This window comes from Saccopteryx leptura, chromosome 6 (assembly GCF_036850995.1).
Source record: "Saccopteryx leptura isolate mSacLep1 chromosome 6, mSacLep1_pri_phased_curated, whole genome shotgun sequence".
Taxonomy (NCBI): domain Eukaryota; kingdom Metazoa; phylum Chordata; class Mammalia; order Chiroptera; family Emballonuridae; genus Saccopteryx; species Saccopteryx leptura.
Genome location: NC_089508.1, coordinates 175,382,661 through 175,405,635, shown reverse-complemented (window position 1 = coordinate 175,405,635; position 22,975 = coordinate 175,382,661). Strand labels below are relative to the sequence as shown.

Genomic DNA, 22,975 nt, shown 5'->3' with positions numbered 1-22,975 from the left:
TAGGGGCTTGCCAGGTGGATCTCGGTCAGGGCATATGTGGGGAGTCTGTCTCTGCCTCCTTGCCTCTCACTTAATGAAAAATAATAAAAATAAAAAAAGGTTTGCGGGCGGTTTTTGGACATACTTGGCTAATACTCCCAAGTGGAGACAACATCAAGCTAAGAGTCTGTCCAGAAGGGTAACCTTACTAAACTTATGGACAATAGTCTTCAAATTTACTAAATCAGAATCTCAGGTGTTGGGCCCTGGCATATGTATTTTTAGAAGTTGCTTCTGATACACCATAGGGACTTAAGAACCACTCGTTAGTAGCAGGTCAGAGGTGGAGGGACTTCCCTGTCACAGTTTGTTAACTGCCAAATTTGTCACCTTTGTTAGATTTCTTCCCAGCTAGAAGGAAACCCACCCTCTGTCCTTCCAACTTTGGAGAATCAGATTGTGTTACCACCTGGAAACTCATTTTCCCAAACAAACAATATCCTTGATATGTTTAAGTTGCCATGACAGCCTGTAAAAACTTATCTGACTTAGATTAGCTAGACTAGTATTAATTAGCCACTATGCATAATAACGTTACCATGAGAAAATGAGTTTTAAATGCTAAGTAACCAAAACTAACAAACTTTTAAACCACACACTGTACAGTAGTCCCCTCTACCTGAGAGGAATCCGTTCCTAGAACCCCAGCGGATGCCTGAAACCACAGGTAGCACCGAATCCCAGATAGACGGTGTTTTTCCTACACATACATAGGTGTGATAGAGTTTAATTTACAAACCAGGCGCAATCAGAGATTAATAATAAAATAGAGTGATGATAACGACACACTATATTATGTGAATGACTTTGGGGTCATTATTAAATAAAACAGGGTTACTTGAACACAAGCACTGTGACACCACAGTAGTCTGATAACCTGATAGCTACTAAGTGACAGACAGGCAGGGAGAACAAACAACATGGATGCTTTGGACAGAGCGGTGATTCATGTCCAGGCAGGACAGAGAAGCAGGACAGCACAAGATTTCATCACGCAACTCAGAACAGTACACAATTTAAAAATTATGAATTGTTACTTCTGGAATTTTCCATTTAATATTTATAGACCATGGTTGACCACAGGTAACTGAGACCACAGATACAGGGGGGCTACTGCACTGTGTATTGATCATGACTTTACGCACAGAGCTTCACTATCTTGAGCGCCCACGGGCCTTCTTTTAATCTGCAGATGTGATGACTTTGAAATTGCCCTTCCTGAAGAGAAGAGGAGGGATAGACCCGACTGTCAAGGAGCGCCTTTGGTTGACGCTCCATTGGCCCAAAGACCAGCCAACACAGCTGGTATCTAGCTGTTTTGGGTAAGTCTTTTTTTTGGTCATGCTCTTTGACATACTGTGTTTTCTTCTCTAGTCTCAGGAATTCCTAGACTTTTTTCTAGACACAGAAGATGGAGAAAGCAATGGCTGAAGCCTTATATGTATTATAAGCCATTTGTAATGGAAATATCATGGGACCAATGTCTGTGTTATCTGATAACAGAGTTGGGAAAACACGAAATAACTATCGTCTGGTGGTTAAGAGTGTGGACTCTGGCCTGACCAGGCGGTGGCACAGTGGATAGAGCATCGGACTGGAACATGAGGACCCAGATTCAAAACTCCAAGGCCACTGGCTTGAGCAAGGGGTCACTCACTCTGCGGTAGCCCCCCCCCCCGCCCATCCACCCCCCGTCAAGGCACATATGAGAAAGCAGTCAGTGAACAACTTCCAGCCTGTCTGTCCCTTTCTCTGTTTCTCTCTGTCTCTGTCACAAGAAAAAAAAAGTGTGGACTCTGAAGTCAGGCAGAATTTCAGTGTTAGCCTGCGACTTACTTGCTGTGTGTTTGTGAGCAAGAACCCTCACTTTCTGAACTTCAGCGACTTCACATATGAAAAGGGGAGGTTATAGTACTTCCTGTCTCAGGATGATTGTAGCCATTCATTAAACAAAAATTATTGAGCACCGGCTTCTAGTTGCTTGAGATAATAAGTGAATTTAACAGAAAAGGCCCATGTTTTTAAATGAAACAACAGGAAAAGCATATAGAAATCCCACCAAAACATTAGTCGTGGCCCTAATCCCCACTGACCCATAAAAGAGATGTGTCTTAAAGCCCTTGGGGTTGTGCAAATTGTGGCATTTACTAATTACAGCTGTTAGCAAAATCTGTTCAAAAGGGAGTCCAACACAGTGACATGGTCCCAAAAGAAGGAAAGATACAATAAAGTAAATACCTTCCACCTCTGGGTCCGCGGGCGCCTTGGTTCTCCTGCCCATAGGAGTGAGTCCGTGTGTGCGCACGCGCGCGCTTCCAGAGATTTCTGTGCATATTTCAGAATATGCAAGTTTTCTCTCCTTAAAGGAACAGTGAACAAATGATTTTGCAACTCAGGGTCCACACACTTTGGCCCAAAATCTTTTCAGATTGCTTGTGAAAGGGAATGAATGTCTTTCTCCTTCACAGAGGTGAATTGCTGCTGTGGGATCTCACTCAGTCTTGGAGACGAAAATACACCCTTTTCAGTGCTTCATCAGAAGGGCAGAATCACTCACGAATTGTGTTTAACTTGTGTCCGTTACAAACTGAGGATGGCAAGCAGCTGCTGCTTTCCACGTCAATGGACAGAGACGTAAGAACAGTTTATTCTCTGCTCAGCACTGAATTCACGGCAGTGGTTTGTGCTTAGATGGGATTAGAGGGCTGTTTCGAAGCGACCAACAGTTCTCATACCCACCTTGTCTCCAGTTCCAGAGTTACTGATTGGCAATAAACACAGTAACAGCAGAGAGGCAGAGGAAAGGCAGGGATCCACCGAGATGCCTTTTCGTTCAAGCAGATACGATAGTGAAGAGTAGACGTGCTGGGGAAGGAGGGGTGAGATCATCACGCTTTGGCTTTACTACATCCTTGTCTAGTTTAGGTAGCAGTCCTCTGCTCTTGGTGAGATCTCTTTAAGGCAGAATTGGCTTTAAGAGTCTGTGGCCTGAGAAGCAATCAGTGAGTGCACAACTAAATGGAACAACTAAGTGGAACGAGTTGATTTTTCTCTCTTCTTCCCCTCTCTCGCTCACTCCCTCTCAAATCAGTGGGAATAAACAGGGTCTGTGGCCTTACTCTTTTGCAGTTAAACTAGGCTCATTTGATAGACTTTTTCTCCCAAGTCCCTCTGTTAAACAAGTGACAGGTAAAAACTTAGTACTGCTCTTCCCTACCGTATGCTAAGATATTTTGCTTTTTGAAATAACAGCTCTGATTTTCCCGCTGTCCTAAGGCCATCTTTATTGCTTAGAGTTTGCCAAATAGGCTAATGCATTAGAGTGAAAAGGCCACTGAACTTGTAAATGGCAGGCCTGGGTTCTGGTTTATTAGTTGAATGGCCCTGAATTCCCTCGTGATCTCTGGGAATAAATGTATGCTAAGATTCCTTTGAGCTCTACAACTTATTACTGGTGCTTTCTTTTTTCTAAGAGACACATTTCCAGTTCCTATTAGAATAGTTAAATTACATTATCCATATCTACCCTCTGAACCCATCCTATTTGAAATGTCTTTTTCCTGTTTCTCTGATCTTTTTTGTATTTAGTCCCTAACCCTTCATCTTTCCAGGTAAAATGTTGGGACATGGCCACCCTGGAGTGCTGCTGGACCCTGCCTTCCCTCGGTGGCTTTGCCTACAGCCTGGCTTTCTCTCCTGTGGACACGGGCTGTTTGGCCATAGGTGTCGGGGATGGCATGATCCGTGTATGGAATACATTCTCCATAAAGAACAACTATGATGTGAAAAATTTTTGGCAGGGCGTCAAGTCCAAGGTTACAGCGGTAAGGATGCTTTCTTTGAGCTTGCTATGAACTATTTTTCAAGTAAGTAATTCTTTCTTAGAGAATATCTTTTCATTAAACGAACTCTGTTGGGAATCACAGATTGTTCAAGAGTATTTTCAGTCAAGTTTGAGACCAGGAAAACATAAGGACCCTCTCTAACCAAACCCATTCTCTCCAAATTTAGGATATAAAATTAAAGCTTTGGTCATGTCACCACATGTTCTAATTGTAAAAAATCAGAAATAACCTGGTGTGCATTCATAGACACTACATTAAGTTCTAACCACATGTTTGAATGTATCAAACTATTAGAAATGATAATGCAGATCTTTACTTGATGTGAACAGATGTTAATGACTCAGGAAGCGTGCAAATGACAAAACACAGACAGCACATGACAAAAACCATATGTATAAGGTTTTCTTGTTTTTCTCCAAAGTGAAGACCTCGGTTATGGCCACTTAGTCTAAAAGCAATAAATGTGTGTGGTTTTAAAAGAAAACCATATAGTACAGGAGTGCAAAAGCGAAAACTTTTCCCTACTCTGCCCTCCACTCCATTCCCCCACTTCCATAACCCAGAGAACCGCTGCTGACAGTGTGTGATGCATCTGTCCGAATTTTTGTTAATTATTGAGAGAATCATATTTTCTAAACTGTTCTAGCAGCTCTTGCCCCCACTCAATGGTGTATCATGTACATCGTTTATATGTTTCAACCTATTTTTGTTTTTTTGAATTGTGTATAAAGTTTATTCATAAAAAAAATTCTGGAAAAATACAGTAGTGGCAATGGGGTGTTTTGGATGGTGAGATAACTGGTGACTGTTCCTTTGTTCTTAGCACCTTTGTTTTTCTTAAATAACGAGAACATGTAAAATTAGAAGACGCCGAGAGCAGGAGAGTTTTCCATTCAGCCACTGAAGGACAACCCGAGAATTCCTTTAACGGTCTGCCCCCTCGTGTTTTTGCAGCTCTGCTGGCACCCAGCCAAGGAAGGCTGCTTAGCGTTTGGAACTGATGATGGAAAAGTGGGATTGTATGACACCTACTCCAGCAAGTAAGAGAAATAAACAGATGATTCTTTGTTTAGACCAGAATGTCAGGGATGAAGTTTCGAGTTCAGAAACCTGGGCACGCATTAGAATCAACCAGGGAAGCCGCTTTAAGATTCTGGTTCTGACGCCGGCTTGAAACTCAGAATTTAACTTAAAAAGAACAAAACATTTTTCAGGTGATGGTGGTTCAGCTTATCTTACCTATGGGAATATAAAGTATATTTGCTTTTCTTTTCCCTTAACTTTGTTTTAATTAAAGTTTCCGTGAACATTGAAAGCCTAGTACAAAGAACATCTCTGTATCTAGCTAGATTCACGTTAACATCTTGCCATACTTGATTTATCTATGTAACTTAATTAACAGTAATTCCATAATATGATCTTATATCCAGCCATATACAAATTAAATAAAGTTTTATTGGAACCCAGCCACACTCATTTGTCTGTGTCCCGCCTGGGGCTGCTTTCCTGCACCACAGCAGTGGGCTGACTGTGACAGGGCCACGTGGCTCAGAAGGCCCGAAAGCGCCACCGTCTGGCTCCTTGCTAGGGACGTTTGCCTACCCCCGTTGTAGATTCTTTGCTTTCAGTGAGAATCATATACTGCAGGGCGAACGTTTTTGCAATTACTCTAAGTACTTATATATAATCTTTCAAAGAAGCATTTAAGAAAGTAAAACTATATATTAATTTAAATAGCTGTGTCATCATAAAATTGCCTACTAATTCTATTACATTAATTTCTTCTGGTTATTTAAAGCTAAATATTCAGACTAACACTAGAAAAGGTATGAAGCAGGAGGAAGGGAGTTGCTACGGACATAGTCTTGGGCATTCACCCAGAACTGCCATTCTTCCTTCACGAAAAAGACCTGGTCTGTTGTCTAGAATGATAATAGTGAGTATGTCAGACACTTGCAAGTAAGTAAGTCACCAGCTAGGCAGTCACAGGTTCTGGGTCCTGGGGTTCCAGAATTATACAAAGATTACAGTACACACTAAAGGTAATAACCGTACTGCCTTTTACTGACACATTACACATATTATTTCTTAATCACCATAGCAACCTTAAAAAGTACCCTTGAGACCAAGGTTTCTTTAAAAAAAAAAAAAGGTCCATCCACATTATACTGAGTGAAATAAGTAAATCAGAAAAAACTCAGAATTGTATGATTCCATACATAGGTGGGACATAAAATTGAAGCTCATGGACATGGACAAGAGTGTGGTGGTTACGGGGAGGGCGGGGGGACATAAAGAAAACCAAATAGGTGACAGGACAATTTGACTTCGGGCGATGGGTATACAACATAATCATACGTCAAAATGAGATGTTTTCTCTGAATCTATGTACTCTAATTGATCAATGTCACCCCGTTAAAATTGTCTAAATATAATTTTTTTAAAAAAAATCAAAAACTTTAAAATCTAAGATCTTGTCTTAGTTTAAGAATGTGATGTTAATGATATTTAGGGTAAAACTAAAATGACTTACAATCTTTTACTTGAATATGAGGTGGCTACATTGGCATGATGATAACGTACGCCTAGCAGTGACCTTCGTTCTGGGCTGTGCAGTTTGCATTTTCTAGCTAATCCTATTTTTCTCTTGTGATAGCCTTTACCACTGCTCTATAAATACTGTAATATTAGAATATTTACATTTAAATAAAGTGAACAACTCGGAGAGGGGGGGAATGATTACAAACTGGCCAGATGAGTTGGTCAGCTGAGGGGAGGGGTATAACTTTTTTCTGGGTAAAGTGTATTTGAGACTTACTCATTTTGTTCATAGGTATCATTGCATGATATGTTATTTAAGTATTTGCTTCTTTACAAACAGCTATTTGAAGAAGGTTACTATTATTATTTTTCTCCAATATCAGTAACTAAGTTTCTAATAGGGACCTTTTAGAAAAAAATGTGTTTCTTTCCCTTTTTGTTTCAATCTTTTTGTTTGTAACCCCCTTTCCTTTCAGACCTCCACAGATTTCTAGCACGTATCATAAGAAGACTGTGTACAGTTTAGCCTGGGGACCACCAATACCCGCCACGTCCTCTGGTAAGTGTCTGAGCCATTCTCTTACAAATGCTAGAGTCGTCCCTTACTTTCAGTTTAATCCTAGGATATTCAGGAGTCATAAATATTCTGGTGCAGTGACTGCTTATGCTGGCTGCTGTGTCCCTGGGGGTCCATGAGGGCAGTCGTGATGGGTGATAAGTCAGAAACCATTCAGCCAAAATAAGCCTCCCTAAACTCCAAAGCAGACTAAGGGTTTCTCCAGTGATCTCTCTTTGCCTTTCATTGTATTCCAACCTTTCCCCTTCCAGCCCCTCAGCCTCGTCTTTCTCTTTCTTATTCCTACAGTCATAGTTCTTTCAGAGTATCTTTTAAAATGTGTGCTCAGCAAAAATCTTTAGGAAAGGTCTCTTTCTCGCTACAACACTGAAATAATTTCTTTGAGGACAGCTCCTTAGAATTAGTCATAGGAAGTGTTATAGCTCCATATGCCCAAAGAATAGAGTACTTATTTCTGAAAGAAAAGATAAATTCTCAAAAAATCTGAGTACATGTATTCTGATTCCAACTTTGGCTCCCTACTATTTTGAATGGCAAAAGAATGTTTAAAACAAATGTTGCATTATAACTATTAATGTAGCATTATTAGTATCATTTTTACTTCTACTCCCAACAACTATGTTCAGATGCAAAGAACTGTGGCTTTATGACAATGTATTAATGTAATCCTTGTAAACCAATTGATAGTATGACGTGCTCATACTATAGCTGGTGGAGTGCAAAAGTGACCAGCTTCGGTATCTGATACAGGAGAAGGAGACAGACCTTCGCTCACTTTGTACAGCTGTGGAGGGGAGGGGCTTGTCTTACAGCACAACCCCTGGAAACTCAATGGAGAGGCCTTTGACATCAACAAACTCATCAAGGACACCAATTCAATCAAAGTAAGTTCTTGTGGTCTCAAGCCTTCTCTTGATCTCCATATCTTGGTTTCCTGTCTTACATAATAAATGCCATTATTAGCAAGATCTGTTATGCTCAGATTTCTTAGATGTTCTTAAAAAACTCAGTGAGTGTATATTATAACACATGTCTTAGAATTCTTTATCCTTAATTAGAGCAAGGAACTTAACCAAAAAGAAAAATGCATTGTCTCAGTTGCAGTGGTGCTCCAGTATAAACTTTCAGATCTTGGAATCAAAGCGTCCCTTCTGGCCAGCACTTCCTCCACGGGGAGGCCTTTGCATAATACGGTGTCCCACTGCGGCTGCGGGGTATTTCACTCAAGGTGGAATTGTCATTTGTTTTTAATTTTTTGTACAGATTTACTCAAAAGCTGCAAAAATACTACAGAAAATTCCCTGTTTTCCCTGACTCAGATTCCTGCATCTAATCACATGTGCTTTTCATGCTAGACTGCTTTTGAAGTGAAATCGTAAATGCGGCCTATGATTTCTTACTCTTTCAAATGAGCATTTTTTATTGTTGCTCATTATTTTTGTATGGCTAGCATACAAATAACTCCATTTAATCATAAATGGAATTATTTTTATTGACTACATTTTTCCATTGTCTTAAATATTATCTGAACATTAACATTCAGCAATAAATAAAAGAGACCAAGTTCCCGTTCCTAATGAGCTTTGAGTTTCGTGGCAGTTGTGTATCTGGGTCAGAAGCTCTTCCAGGAGTTGGAGCTGGAAGTAGAAATCTAGAATCCCTTTATGTGGATGGTAGCCGAAGCAGCTGCAGGCGTGTATGAGCTGGTCTAAAGAGACGGAAGGCAAGCCCTGGCTGGTTGGCTCAGTGGTAGAGCGTCAGCCTGGCGTGCAGAAGTCCCGGGTCCGATTCCCGGCCAGGGCACACAGGAGAAGCACCCATCTGTTTCTCCACCCCTCCCCCTCTCCTTCCTCTCTGTCTCTCTCTTCCCCTCCCGCAGCCGAGGCTCCATTGGAGCAAAGATGGCCCGGGCGCTGGGGGTGGCTCCTTGGCCTCTGCCCCAGGCACTGGAGTGGCTCTGGTCGCAACAGAGCGTCGCCCCAGAGGGGCAGAGCATCACCCCCTGGTGGGCAGAGCGTCGCCCCCTGGTGGGCGTGCCGGGTGGATCCCAGTCGGGCGCATGCGGGAGTCTGTCCGTCTCTCCCCGTTTCCAGCTTCAGAAAAATACAAAAAAAAAAAAAAGAGAGAGACGGAAAGCAGAGGGCCTAGGCAGCCCTGGGGAACACCAACATAGATCAGAGAGGCATGAAGAGAAATAGAAGGGTAGGAGGAAAACAAGGGCAGTGTGTTGTCAACGCCAGCAGATGCGTTTCAGTCTTCATAGGGGGATAAAAATCATTTTAATGAAGTTCATTTTACAACAGTAGGCATTGTAGACATTTAGTATTTACTGGCTTCTTTTTGTCCCAAATAGGAAATTACAATTAGAACATTTGCTCTTCGTAATTCTTTGGTTAATCATGTAGCTTATTTACAAGAATGGCTGCTGTGTAATTAGAACATTTTTAAACTCTAGGAATTTTTTTTCTAATGCTGTCATCATTGATTTGTAAGATATATGAAGAGAAGAGCAATGTTTTTAGCCAAGATGGTTTCTTTTGCTTTCTAGTACAAGTTGCCCGTACACACAGAGATCAGCTGGAAAGCAGATGGCAAAATCATGGCTCTTGGCAATGAAGATGGGTATGTGTTTGTTTCTTTTAAAAAAAAGACTTTGTGATGGCACATACATTTGATCACAAGCTGGCTCTTGCCATCTGTAATGTTAGTTGGAGAAGCCCAGCTGTATTTGATATTCTGAAATATCCTAGATATCTGTGAATGATCCAAGAGCTCTCTGCATCTTGGAGAATTACAAATAAGTTGGGTGTTTTCATTCCAAAGCGTGTTTGCCGTCTCTCTGGCTATTTTATGTTTCCCGAAATGCTCGTCTCTGCACTGAACTGCCTGCATCCCCTCCGTGTCACTAGAGTAAGCCTAGGCACAGGTCCTGCAGAGGTCAGCGTGCCCTTCCGTGTTGTCCACAGTAACGCAGTCCTGATTCGGCCACTGAACTGCCTGCATCCCCTCCGTGTCGCTAGAGTAAGCCTAGGCACAGGTCCTGCAGAGGTCAGCGGGCCCTACCGTGTTGTCCACAGTAACGCAGTCCTAATTCGGCCACCGGTTCATTCATTCTTCTCGTAGTGCTCCACAGCACTGTTTATTACAAGAGCCTGATAAGCACAACTTTCCAAAGACATCTGGGATTTTTCAAAGCTGAAAGTATTTGTTTGAGACACAACCTTTTGTACCTGGTTCTTTGTAAGAGTACCGTCCGCAGCGATAGATAGGGTTATCCTCTTCCTTGACTGATGGATTGAAGGAGGTACCTGCTTGTGATGACTGTAAATTGATTATTCACCTTTCTTGTCTTGGTGTGTTTCTTATTTCAGATCAATAGATATATTTCAGGTCCCCAACTTGAAACTGATCTGCACCATCCAGCAGCATCACAAGCTGGTGAACACCATCAGCTGGCACCATGAGCACAGCAGCCAGCCAGAGCTGAGCTACCTCATGGCCTCCGGCTCCAACAATGCGGTCATTTATGTGCACAACCTGAAGACTGTCGTAGGTACTGTGCTGTCTTCCTCCTGGGCAGCTGTCACCTGTTCAGCTACTTTCCATTCCAGTCTGTGCACCTTTTCACTTTCTCCTTTGCTATTAGAATAAGTGGTTTTTTATTTTTTTTTTTCTGTTTTCAAAGGTAATATATTCATCTTACTTAAAATGAGAAAAATTTCAAATATTACAGAGATGGGAAGAAAGCAAAGTTCTTCCCCTGATTTCATCTCTGCCTAATAACCTATGTTATCAGTATGCTACGTGTGTTCTCCAGATTTTTTAAAATTGATTTTAGGGAGAGGGAGAGAGGAAGGGAAAGAGAGAAAGAGAGAAACATCAGTTTGTTGTTCCACTTATGCATTTCGTTGCTTGATTCTTATCTATGCCTTGGCCAGGATCGAACCCACAACCTTGGTATATCAGAACAATGCTCTAACCAACTGAGCTACCCAGCCAGGGCCTCCAGATTTTTTAAAAATTGATTATTGCCAAATGACTCTCTGAAAAGACTGTTCCAGCTTCTAGCCTCTTCCTGTAGTGTTTGAGTACTTTACACACACAGCACATCCCGTGTCTGAGTACTTTACACACACAGCACATCCCGTGTCTGAGTACTTTACACACGGCGCATCCCGTGTCTGAGTACTTTACACACACAACACATCCCGTGTCTGAGTATTTTACACACGGCGCATCCCGTGTCTGAGTACTTTACGCACACGGCGCATCCCGTGTCTGAGTACTTTACGCACACGGCGCATCCCGTGTCTGAGTACTTTACGCACACGGCGCATCCCGTGTCTGAGTACTTTACGCACACGGCGCATCCCGAGTGTGAGTACTTTACGCACACGGCGCATCCCGTGTCTGAGTACTTTACGCACACGGCGCATCCCATGTCTGAGTACTTTACACACACAGCACATCCCACTCACAGGTTTGGCTGCGCCCACTTCTCACAGTCCTGTGAGGTAGTTTGTTCTCCTTTCCCCTTGTCTTTCAGAGAGCAATGCGGAGTCTCCAGTGACCATCACAGAGCCCTACCGGACCCTCTCGGGGCACACAGCCAAGATTACCTGCCTGGCGTGGAGCCCGCACCATGACGGAAGGCTGGTGTCTGCCTCCTATGACGGTACAGCTCAGGTGCGGTGTGTCTCTGGTTCTGGTTCCGTGGGTTCTTCACTGTGTACTCTCACTGATACTCTTTCCCCTAGATGGGTATGTTTTTCCTTCCCTCACTGTTGTCTTTTATAGAAGGCATTTTAATATCCTGCATATCTGGGCCCTTGACAGGCTAAGATTGGGAGGGTTTTTTTACTTAAATGAAAAGGAAATTATTAATAGGAACTAGCTAAATTCTAGTATGTCTTAAATTTCATTCTGACCTGCTGTCAGTAATGATGGACTTATAAATTGATATGAAAAGCACTTGTTCAAACACAGAAATGGTGGCTAAACAAATTGGTAAGTCAGAAATCTCCAGCCCGACCAGGCGGTGGTGCAGTGGAAAAGCTTCAGCCTGGGATGCAGAGGACCCAGGTTTGAAACCCTGAGGGGGCCGGCTTGAGCGTGGACTCACCAGCTTGAGTGCAGGGCCACCTGCTTGAGTATGAGATCGTAGATACGACCCCAAGGTCGCTGGCTTGAGCAAGGGGACTCGCTCTGCTGTAGCACCCCTCCTCCCATCAAGGCACATAGGAGTAATCAATGAACAACTAAGGTGCCACAACGAAGAGTTGATGCTTCTCATCTCTCTCCCTTTCTGTCTGTCTGTCCCCATCTGTTCCTCTCTCTGTCTCTGTCTCTCCCCCCCCCCCAAAAAAAAGAAAGAAAGAAATCTCCAGGTTCTAAAAATGAAAGATGGCATGCCAAGCCAGAACTGTGAGGCAGGAGTTTGGGACTAGAACCAGAATAGAACTTAGGAGCTGAAGGGCAGAGACCCCTGCGGGAGATGTCGAGCTCAGTGTCGAATGTAACTGAGCTATCTGCACAAAGCTGACAGTCAGGAAGGCTGCCCTCTGTGAAGTGAGGACTGGTATAATTCAGGAAACAGCAAGGACACTGATCAGTCGCCCCGATGCTTGGGGACAAAAGACTCCCCTATGAGAAATTACAGCCCTAAGTATGTACCTCCCATGCAGGTGTGGGCTGAGTTGGAATTCCCTTCATAAATGGCACACAGGACTACTTCAGATAGTGAGATCCATGGGCCACCACTAGAGGCTCACTCAGAGCCACCCGCAGGAGACAGCACCCTCTGATATTGAACTCCTAAGAGAATATTATAAATCAGGGGTCCCCAAACTTTTTACACAGGGGGCCAGTTCACTGTCCCTCAGACCGTTGGAGGGCCGGACTATAAAAAGAACTATGAACAAATCCCTATGCATACTGCACATATCTTATTTTAAAGTAAAAAAACAAAACGGAAACAAATACAATATTAAAAATAAAAAACAAGTAAATTTAAATCAAGAAACTGACCAGTATTTCAATGGGAACTATGGGCCTGCTTTTGGCTAATGAGATGGTCAATGTGCTCCTCTCACTGACCACCAATGAAAGAGGTGCCCCTTCCGGAAGTGCATCCGGGGCCGGATAAATGGCCTCAGGGGGCCTGCGGGCCGTAGTTTGGGGACCCCTGTTATAAATCATAAGAGGAAATAAATGTGCACAGATTTATTTTTTTTTTTAATTTAATTTTAACTTGCCCCCGGAACAATTAGAATGACCAGAAATCGTCTATTCTGCCCCGGGACTTTGGGTTTCAGGTGTGGGACACTCTCCGGGAAGAGCCCCTGTGCAATTTCCGAGGACATCGAGGTCGACTGCTCTGCGTGGTGTGGTCCCCCTTGGACCCAGACTGCATCTACTCGGGGGCAGATGACTTCTGTGTGTACAAGTGGATCGCTTCCATGCAAGAGCATTCCCGGCCTCCTCAAGGTCAGTGAGAACCTGGAGCCCATAGGTGCTTGCCGACTGCCCCTCCCCCTTCCCCAGGAACGGGCTGGTCAGGGTCAACAGGCAGACATTCGGGCAGGCAGCTGTGACAGCGCGGCAGGCGGTTAGAGCCCATGCCGGGGAGGCAGCCACGAGGGGCCTGAGGACCACACCCAAACACACTGCACACAGAAATGAGGGGTATTTCAGAATGAGTATGAAGCAATAAAATACCCCCTAGTTTTTGTGAGCAGTGTAGTAACAAGTATACCTGGCACCCGGCTCTTGGTTTCTAAGTACCATTCTCTGTTAAAAGGGGCCAATCAGGGCTTCTTGGAGAAATGGCTAATTCCAAGTTGGGAGAGGAAAAATACAAGATGAACCTAGAACATCATTTTATACCACAAAGGAAGAAGGTGCTCAAGGAACTGAGCTACATCAAAAAGACAAGCCAACTCCACTAGCCAAATCTGGGACAGTTTGTGCTTAAAAATAATTAACAGGAGAATTCTGTTCCTGGCTATGAAAGATGAACTGGTATCAGACCTGCCCACTCATCATAAACAGCTAGATAAATACACTATATATTAAATAACTAGAAATGTCTCCAAAGAAATGAAATGATATATCCACACAGTACTTGTAAAGGAAGGCTCATGGCAGCTTTATCCCAAATACCCATCAACCAGTAAACAAACTGTGACATATCTTTAAAATGGGATTTTTTTCTTTAGTAAAAGAAAAGTAACTATTGGTACAACGAAATGGGTGGATCTCACAAAATATTATGCTGAGCAAAAGAAGCCAGCACAAAAGACTACATACTGTACAATTCTAATATACAGCACGAAATATAATTATACACAATATGAAATTGTCAAATAGACAGGTGGAGGGAAATCCGAGAGAATTAACAGTCCTGTAACCTTCAAGTTTCAAGTCATGTAACCAAAGGAAAAGAGAGCCTGTTCCAGGCTGAAGGAAACAGAGCGAGCGTGGTGCATGGCTCCTCTCACTGAGAGACCCCGGGCCAGACTGGGGAAGCCTGAGTGGAGAGTGTGGGGTGGGCGGCAGTGATGTCCGTGTTCATTTCCAGAGGTTAATGGCTGAGCCGGATTGATGGAGGAGACTGCCCGTGTTCGTGGGACACACGCTGGACTGTTCAGGGATAATTAGGCATGGGATTTATGATTTAATGAAGTCCCAGAAGAGGTTGGTTTGGCTTGGTTAACATTTTTGTAATGTAACTAAAAATCCATTGTGAAGGAAGGGAAGGGTAAGAATGCTATTCAAAAACAGTGGTTGTGGTTTGGAGATGATCTCTTAGAGCGCTTTAAACCAGGAATATATATTTTTGTCTTTTTTTTTTTTCATTGTGATTCCTATAGGCAAGAAAAGTATTGAATTAGAGAAAAAAAGGCTCTCTCAACCTAAGCCAAAGCCGAAAAAGAAGAAGAAGCCCACGTCACGAGTGTCCGCGAAGCAGGAGTCCGAGGGCAATGAGGACGCGAGCGCGAGGGAGAGCGCGGGGCCCGTGGAGAACGGCAGCGTGTCGGACCAGGAGGGGGAGGAGGAGGCCCGGGAGCCAGAGGCGCCCTGTGCTGCTGCCTGCGCAGGTATGTGCCCGAGTCCCTGTCACTCACTCTCTGGGACTGCGTGGTCGTCACCAGGAAACTAAGGGAAGTCCTTACTCAGTGTGAAACTGCTCTGCTCTGACCTGCCTGCTGCCCCACTCCTTAGCTTAGCTGGGATTCCAGTGCCTTGGTAACTACAGTAGGTATTCTTCAAAGGGCGTCGTTAAGCCTCCAAACACCTTTGAGTTGTTATTGAGGATTCGGTGGGTGATTGGGATAGAAATGTTGTAGTAAAGTTCTGTAGAGAAACTTATCAACTTGGGCAGGGTAAGCTTGTGGGACAGAGCAGAGCCAGGGGCACATACCTAACTTACATGGGAGAAGTTCTGACGTTTTGACATCACCATCCACATTTACTGAAAGAAACCAATTCTCCCTTACAAATATCTGATCTAGAAGCTATAAATAGAAGCAGTGACTAATGGTTAATTCTAAAACAGCATTTTGGCCTGACCAGGTGGTAGCGCAGTGGATAGAGTATTGGACTGAGACACGGAGGACCCAGGTTCAAAACCCCAAGGTCGCTGGCTTGAGCAAGGGGTCCCTCACTCTGCTGTAGCCCACCAGTCAAGGCACATATGAGAAAGCAATCAATGAACAACTAAGGTGCCACAATGAAGAATTGATGCTTCTCATCATCTCAAAATGGCTGCAGAGAAAACATCCTTTGCCCCTGTAGATCAACAGCTGGTTGACGTGCATGGTTGTGGTGTGCTCAGGATTATGACTCCATATCACACACCCTCAGTCTTTTCTGTTAGTAAAGTTGTTCCTTGTTTGTGTAATCAAACATGCAATTAGTACTTTGTCATCTAACTATGTAAAAAGTCCTTTGTCACCTGAGCAAAGTCTAAAGTTATGGAGGCTTGAGGCTTATACCTTTTCCTTAGCTCAGTTAAAGTTGTAAGCAGTGAACTTCGAGGATCCTGTTACACTGAGGGGAGAAGGGGACAGCACCCACACTTCCTTTCCAAAGTATTTTCTCTCATATTCTGAGTAATAGATAAAATTGCACCATTAAACCTAGTATCGTTTTTAATTTTTACAAAGAACTAGATTCTACATTGTCCTTATCCAAACTTTATTTCTCTCCTATGATGTAGTTTCTCGAGAACCAGTTTTCTGCCCTCCAGGTTCCTTAGGCTTAGAAAAGCCAAAAGTCACTGTTAATAACAAATTCGCTTCACTGAATAAGGACCCACCTAAAGACAAGCCAGGTTGGTATCTACTAAATAGAATACTTTATTAAAACATCCTCAGATGTTACATGTAACTGAAAACTCAACAGTGTGGGTGGCTGGGTTGTTTTGAAGTTTTAAATATCTATTTTGATTATATTAATTTGGGGTCATGCTTTTTTAAACATTTGTTGCTACATGTTCACATGCTTGTGTTAGGAACACTGCCTCAAGCTGATGTGATGTGAAAGCTTCTTCATAATAGTAGGGACTTCCTGTGCCCAGCAGATCCCTCCAGCAGGCGACATTCACACAGGGGGCTCACACAGGGGGCGTTCAGTGTTGTGCTTCTGATCAGCTGTTCTTCAGTCTGCACTTCTGTTACATTTCAGAAGCCTTGGTCAAGAAGCGCAAAGCCCGTTCCATGCTTCCACTGAGCACAAGCCTGGACCACAGGTCCAAAGAGGAGCTTCACCAGGACTGTTTGGTCCTAGCAGCGGCAAGACATTCCAAAGGTACAAAAATGCACTTCCTTGGCCCCCGTGTAGTCCTCTGGAAACTGGTACACAAGAGGCTTACTTGTTGAGTGAAGGCTTCCCTGTCCTGCACTCCACGGCAAGAGGCTTATTATTATTAGTTGAGTGAAGGCTTCCCTGTCCCACACTCCACGGCAAGAGGCTTACTTGTTGAGTGAAGGCTTCCCTGTCCCGCACTCCACGGCAAGAGGCTTACTTGTTGAGTGAAGGCTTCCCTGTCCCACACTCCACGGCAAGAGGCTTATTTGTTGAGTGAAGGCTTCCCTGTCCCGCACTCCACGGCAAGAGGCTTATTTGTTGAGTGAAGGCTTCCCTGTCCCGCACTCCATGGCAAGAGACTTACTTGTTGAGTGAAGGCTTCCCTGTCCCGCACTCCACGGCAAGAGGCTTATTAATTGAGTGAAGGCTTCCCTGTCCCGCACTCCACGGCAAGAGGCTTATTAATTGAGTGAAGGCTTCCCTGTCCCGCACTCCACGGCAAGAGGCTTATTAGTTGAGTGAAGGCTTCCCTGTCCCGCACTCCATGGCAAGAGACTTACTTGTTGAGTGAAGGCTTCCCTGTCCCGCACTCCACGGCAAGAGGCTTATTAATTGAGTGAAGGCTTCCCTGTCCCGCACTCCACGGCAAGAGGCTTATTAGTTGAGTGAAGGCTTCCCTGTCCCACACTCCACGGCAAGAGGCTTACTTGTTGAGTGAAGGCTTCCCTGTCCCGCACTCCACGGCAAGAGGCTTACTTGTTGAGTGAAGGCTTCCCTGTCCCACACTCCACGGCAAGAGGCTTATTTGTTGAGTGAAGGCTTCCCTGTCCCACACTCCACGGCAAGAGGCTTATTTGTTGAGTGAAGGCTTCCCTGTCCCACACTCCACGGCAAGAGGCTTATTTGTTGAGTGAAGGCTTCCCTGTCCCGCACTCCACGGCAAGAGGCTTATTTGTTGAGTGAAGGCTTCCCTGTCCCACACTCCACGGCAAGAGGCTTACTTGTTGAGTGAAGGCTTCCCTGTCCCACACTCCACGGCAAGAGGCTTACTTGTTGAGTGAAGGCTTCCCTGTCCCGCACTCCACGGCAAGAGGCTTACTTGTTGAGTGGAGGCTTCCCTGTCCCGCACTCCACGCCAGGCTCCCTTTCCTGCCCTCTCAGCACTCCCCAGTGCCTTCGGTAGGTGATGCTCTGCTTTTATCGTTACAAATCACGTTATTACCAGACAGCTGTGTGCTGGAGTCAGAATGCTGGCTTAAATATCTCAGCATGAGTCAACAGTATCTTCATGTACAAACAAAATTTGCTTAGTAGAAATATATACCACAATATAGAAGTTCCTTGAACCCTCTGAGTAGTATAAACATTCATGTACGTCTTCATGCCTCCTGACCATTATGAAGACGATTGCACAAAAATTTTTATTTTAAAAACGTGTAAGGCAAAATATATGTTCTTCTTCTTTTCATAAATTGGTTATCAAACAAACATGATTTTAAGTTAATAAAACTGTAACTGGAACTGATTTCATTTTTTTTAAAAAAACTCACTCCCGGGGGTCAGCGAGCATGAAAAAAACTCACTACTCAAGGGTTAAGAAGAATTATGAGGTGAGTAAAGAGGGACAAACATACCCCACATAGATGGGATATAAAACTGCGACTTACGGACACGGATAAAAGTAAAGCAGTTCCCAGAGGGAGGGGTGGGGGGTGAGAGGGACAAATACAGTGATGGAACATGATGTGACTGGGTGATGGTGCACAACGCAATCAACAGTTCAAATGCTGTAGAAATGTTCACCTGAAACCTATCGATCAGTGAAACTTACTGATCAGTGTCACCTCATTAAATTTAGTTTCTAAATAAAAGAAAAAGAAAAATTATGGAAGTTTTTGTTTACAGGAAGTATTTTGGTTTTAATTTTTCAAAGCCATCATTCTAACACCCACTCCTCCATTTGTCCCCAAGGCCACACTGTGATTAGTTTGTTGTCTCCCTCCTGAGGTACTTCATGCTCTTATTACACACATAGCCCTCTTTTGGGAACTTTGTGATGACTTCTTATAATTTACACAATTAACCATGTAGTTTTACATTATTTTCCTTATGGGAAAATTAGTTGATTTTTAAAAAAATGAGAATGAATACTGAATCCCTTTGTGGTAGAGCAGGGGTCGGAAACCTATGGCTCGCGAGCCAGATGTGGCTCTTTTGATGGCTGCATCTGACTCTCAGACAAATCTTTAATAAAGTAATAATGTTAAAAATATAAAACATTCTCATGTATTACAATCCATTCATTTCCTACTACTCATGTTCATGGTTGCGGGTGGCTGGAGCCAATCACAGCTGTCCTCCGGGACAACACCAAATTTTTATTGAATAATGCATAACATACACAGGTCATTGTATGGCTCTCATGGAATTACATTTTAAAATATGTGGCGTTCATGGCTCTCTCAGCCAAAGTTTCCCGACCCCTGTGGTAGAGCCTAGTGATCATCAAGGACTCTTTCTTTTTTTTTTTTAAGTGAGAGGCAGGGAGGCAGAGACAGATTCCCACATGTGCCCCAACCAAGATCCACCCAGCAGGTTCCCTGCAGGGCAGTGCTCTGCCCACCTGGGGTTGCTGCTCCGTTGCTTGGCAACTGAGCTAGTTTAGCTCCTAAGGCAAGGCCATGGAGCCATCCTCAGCGCCAGGGGACAACTTGCTTGGACCATTCGAGCCATGGCTGCAGTAAGTGAAAGAAAGAGAGAGAAAAAGGAGAAGGTCGGAGAAGCAGATGGTTGCTTCTCCTGTGTGCCCTGACCAGAAATCGAACCTGGAACTTCCAAACACCAAGCCGACACTCTACCACTGAGCCAACTAGCCAGGGCCAAGCACATTTCTGTCTTTTGTGTGTGTGTGTGTGTGTGTGTGTGTGTGTGTGTGTGTGTGATAGACAGAGAGAGACAGATAGGGACAGACAGACAGGAAGGAAGAGAGATAAGCATCGACTCTTCGTTGCGGCACCTTAGTAGTTTATTGATTGCTTTCTCATATGTGCCTTGACGGGGGGAGGGGCAGTACTGCAGAGCGAGTGACCCCTTACTCAAGCTAGCCACCTTAGGCTTCAAGCCAGCGACCTTTGGGCTCAAGCCATTGACTACAGGGTCATGGTTATGGTCCCACACTCAAACTGGGACCCCACACTCAAGACGGATAAGCCTGCACTCAAGCCAATGACCTCAGGGTTTCGAACCTGGGTCCTCTGCATCCCAGTCCGACACTCTATTCACTGCGCCACCGCCTGGTCAGGCCCAAGGACATTTCTTTACTTACTGTTTTTGATTTTTGGTTTGTACAGCATTTAAATACATGTTAAATTTGGGGTTGGCTTTTTAAATTCTTTCCTCCCCCCCCCCCAAGTCCTTCTTTGAGCAAATTAAAAACTAAATTGTCTCAGTGGATTGGCGCAACCTAAGCTTAACAAAACTGGAAATATTTTCATATTTGGCTGCCTTTATAACCTGCAGGGGTCTCTGTTAGGGTCAACAGGGCATGGGTCTCTTAGGGTCTGAAATTGGTGTTCTGGGCAAAACATTTGGAAGTTATTAGAAAACAGTAAGCTACGTAATCATTTCATCTGGTTCTTTTGGTCTTTTTGAATGAACAGAACTCAATGAGGACGTGTCTGCTGACCTTGAGGACAGATTTCACCTGGGGCTGTTCACAGACAGGGCTACCCTGTACAGAATGATGGAGGTTGAAGGTGAGGCCAGTCCAGTCAACGCAGTCCCTCCGTCTTTATACTTCCCGGATGCTTTGTCCGTGCCTCTTTTACGGCTGCCTTCCTGTGGCCTTGTAGCTGTTAGTTTTACCTGTCAGCTCACTAGTTTTTGAGCTCCCTGATTTGCATACTTACAAATCTCTTGCATTTGTCATAGGTCCCAAACACAGTGTTCACTCTGAGTGACTGAGGGAAAGTGAGTGGGTGGACAAGTGACTGGGCTTCAGGCCCCATTCTGCACACTCTGGGAGGTGACTTACCAGTCAGCAAGTGAAGACATTTTCTAGGAGTTGGTTCCTCTCTTTCATCCTGCCTTTCTTTATGTGGAAGTTAGTGTAGGCAGGTGTTTCTGAAATAACTTCCATACATCATCTCCTCCAAACAGGAAAGGGTCACTTGGAAAACGGCCACCCTGAGCTGTTTCACCAGCTGATGCTTTGGAAAGGAGACCTGAAAGGTGTCCTCCAGACTGCAGCAGAGAGAGGGGAGCTGACAGACAACCTCGTGGCCATGGCACCCATCGGTACGTTCTTCCCAACAAGGTGCTGTCACCTCTAGGATATGTCCTCTAAAGATGGCAGACAGTGCTTGAAGGACAATTTGGCCATGTCTAATAAACTTAAAATGCACGTCCCCCTTGATTCAGCCGTCCTAATTGTAGGAATTTAACTGTGCTCATATATGTGAAATGACAAATAGACATGGACTATTGTTGCTTCTCTCCCCCTTCTCCTTCTCTTCCCCTCCCACAGCCAGTGGCTCAATTAGTTTGAGCGAGCGTGGCCCCCAGGCGCTGAGGGTAGCTCGATTGGTCAGAGCGCATCAGCCTCAGGTGCTAAAAATAGCTCAGTACTCGAGCATGGGCCCCAGAAAAGGTTGCCGGGTAGATCCTGATTGGGGCACTTGGAGGACTCTGCCTCACTATCTCCCCTCCTCTCACCTAAAAAAAAGAACGAAACATAACATTACCAGCACCCTGGTAGCTTCTGTCATGTTCCATTTCAGTCAGTACCCACACACCCCAAAACGGGAACCATTATCCTGGTTTCCATACTTTCTGTACCTTTTGAGTTTTGTATGCATTATATAATCAAAGAAATAATTTATGTTTCAAAATGCGGGTATGGGGAGGGGTAGGTAAAGTAAATGCTGTATAATGGCAATTGAATTATCTAAATTTTCTGCTTACTACAGTGACTAAAAAGGTATTTTCAACCCAAATGAACATATGTACATGCTGGGGTTTTTTTCTTAAAACTGCTTTTTATTTAACCACCATCTTTTCTTTTCTTTTCTGAAGCTGGCTACCACGTGTGGCTGTGGGCCGTGGAGGCATTCGCCAAGCAGCTGTGTTTTCAGGATCAGTATGTCAAGGCCGCCTCCTACCTCCTTTCTGTCCACAAAGTGTATGAGGCTGTGGAGCTGCTCAAGTCAAACCACTTCTACAGGTCTGTATAAGCTCCAGTGAGCCGGCAGCTGGACACAGTGTGAAGTAGTCTATATACTTAACAGCTCTAGCTTACAGCCTTTACGGTAACTAAACATGTGAAACATACAGAAAAACATAGACTAGCCGAACGAACCTCAGTGCGCCCCCCACATAGACTACTTAACAAATGTTTGATTTTGTCAGTATGTGCCCCTCGTCTTCCTTTAAACTTTACTTTTGTAAACGTCTTTACTGTGTGTGCTACTTTCACACACGTAGAGAAGGCAGTGAGGCAGATGAACAACTTAGTGAATTATTAAAAGAGGAGTTCGTCCTTAGGCTCCATGTGAAGAGACAGGCTCCCCAGCCTCCCCAAAGCTCTCCACATGCCCCAGTATCGGATCTTGTTTGGGGTTTTTTTTAAAGTATAATGTCCACCAGTCAGACCAACCTTTCTTTATAAAAACTAAGGGCCACTCTGACTGGGTTGCTCAGTGGGTAAAGTTTTGTCCCAGCGCCCCAAGATCACAGGTTCAATCCCTAATCAGGGCACATAGGGGAAGCAACTAGGTGGAGAACAAGTTGATGCTTTTCTCCCATCCTCTCTCCCTCCTTCTCTCTTTCTCTCAAAGCAATGGAAAAAATTTTTAAACATAAAAATAAAAAAGTGGTCCTGGCCAGCTAGCTCAGCGGTAGAGCATTGGCCTGGCGTGTGGAAGTCCTGGCTTCAATTCCTGGCCAGGGCACACAGGAGAAGCGCCCATCTGCTTCTCCATCCCTCCCCCTCTCCTTCTCTGTCTCTCTCTTCCCCTCCCTCAGCCAGTGCTTCACTGGAGCAAAGTTGGCCCGGGCACTGAGGACAGCTCCATGGCCTCTGCCTCGGGCACTAGAATGGCTCCAATTGTAACGGAGCAATGGCCCAGATGGGCAGAGCATCGCCCCCTGGTGGGCATGCCAGGTG

At 44.3% G+C, this 22,975-nt stretch overlaps 2 protein-coding genes across 3 annotated transcripts in view; one reads left to right on the top strand and one right to left on the bottom strand.

The window, feature by feature from the left end:
• MRPL22 (mitochondrial ribosomal protein L22) overlaps nucleotides 1–22,975 on the bottom strand; it is a 133,245-nt gene that overhangs the window by 41,055 nt on the left and 69,215 nt on the right. The gene's annotated exons all lie outside the window — the stretch shown is intronic.
• GEMIN5 (gem nuclear organelle associated protein 5) overlaps nucleotides 1–22,975 on the top strand; it is a 42,320-nt gene that overhangs the window by 8,353 nt on the left and 10,992 nt on the right. For both annotated transcript variants that reach the window (XM_066342506.1, XM_066342505.1), the window contains exons 6-21: nucleotides 1,232–1,361; nucleotides 2,508–2,673; nucleotides 3,651–3,863; nucleotides 4,839–4,924; nucleotides 6,902–6,984; nucleotides 7,753–7,886; nucleotides 9,551–9,624; nucleotides 10,374–10,555; nucleotides 11,549–11,688; nucleotides 13,317–13,488; nucleotides 14,874–15,101; nucleotides 16,223–16,336; nucleotides 16,690–16,812; nucleotides 20,472–20,567; nucleotides 20,971–21,108; nucleotides 21,886–22,033. In XM_066342506.1, coding sequence (XP_066198603.1) covers nucleotides 1,232–1,361; nucleotides 2,508–2,673; nucleotides 3,651–3,863; nucleotides 4,839–4,924; nucleotides 6,902–6,984; nucleotides 7,753–7,886; nucleotides 9,551–9,624; nucleotides 10,374–10,555; nucleotides 11,549–11,688; nucleotides 13,317–13,488; nucleotides 14,874–15,101; nucleotides 16,223–16,336; nucleotides 16,690–16,812; nucleotides 20,472–20,567; nucleotides 20,971–21,108; nucleotides 21,886–22,033 — 2,227 coding nt within the window. The remainder of the gene's footprint in view (nucleotides 1–1,231; nucleotides 1,362–2,507; nucleotides 2,674–3,650; nucleotides 3,864–4,838; nucleotides 4,925–6,901; nucleotides 6,985–7,752; nucleotides 7,887–9,550; nucleotides 9,625–10,373; nucleotides 10,556–11,548; nucleotides 11,689–13,316; nucleotides 13,489–14,873; nucleotides 15,102–16,222; nucleotides 16,337–16,689; nucleotides 16,813–20,471; nucleotides 20,568–20,970; nucleotides 21,109–21,885; nucleotides 22,034–22,975) is intronic.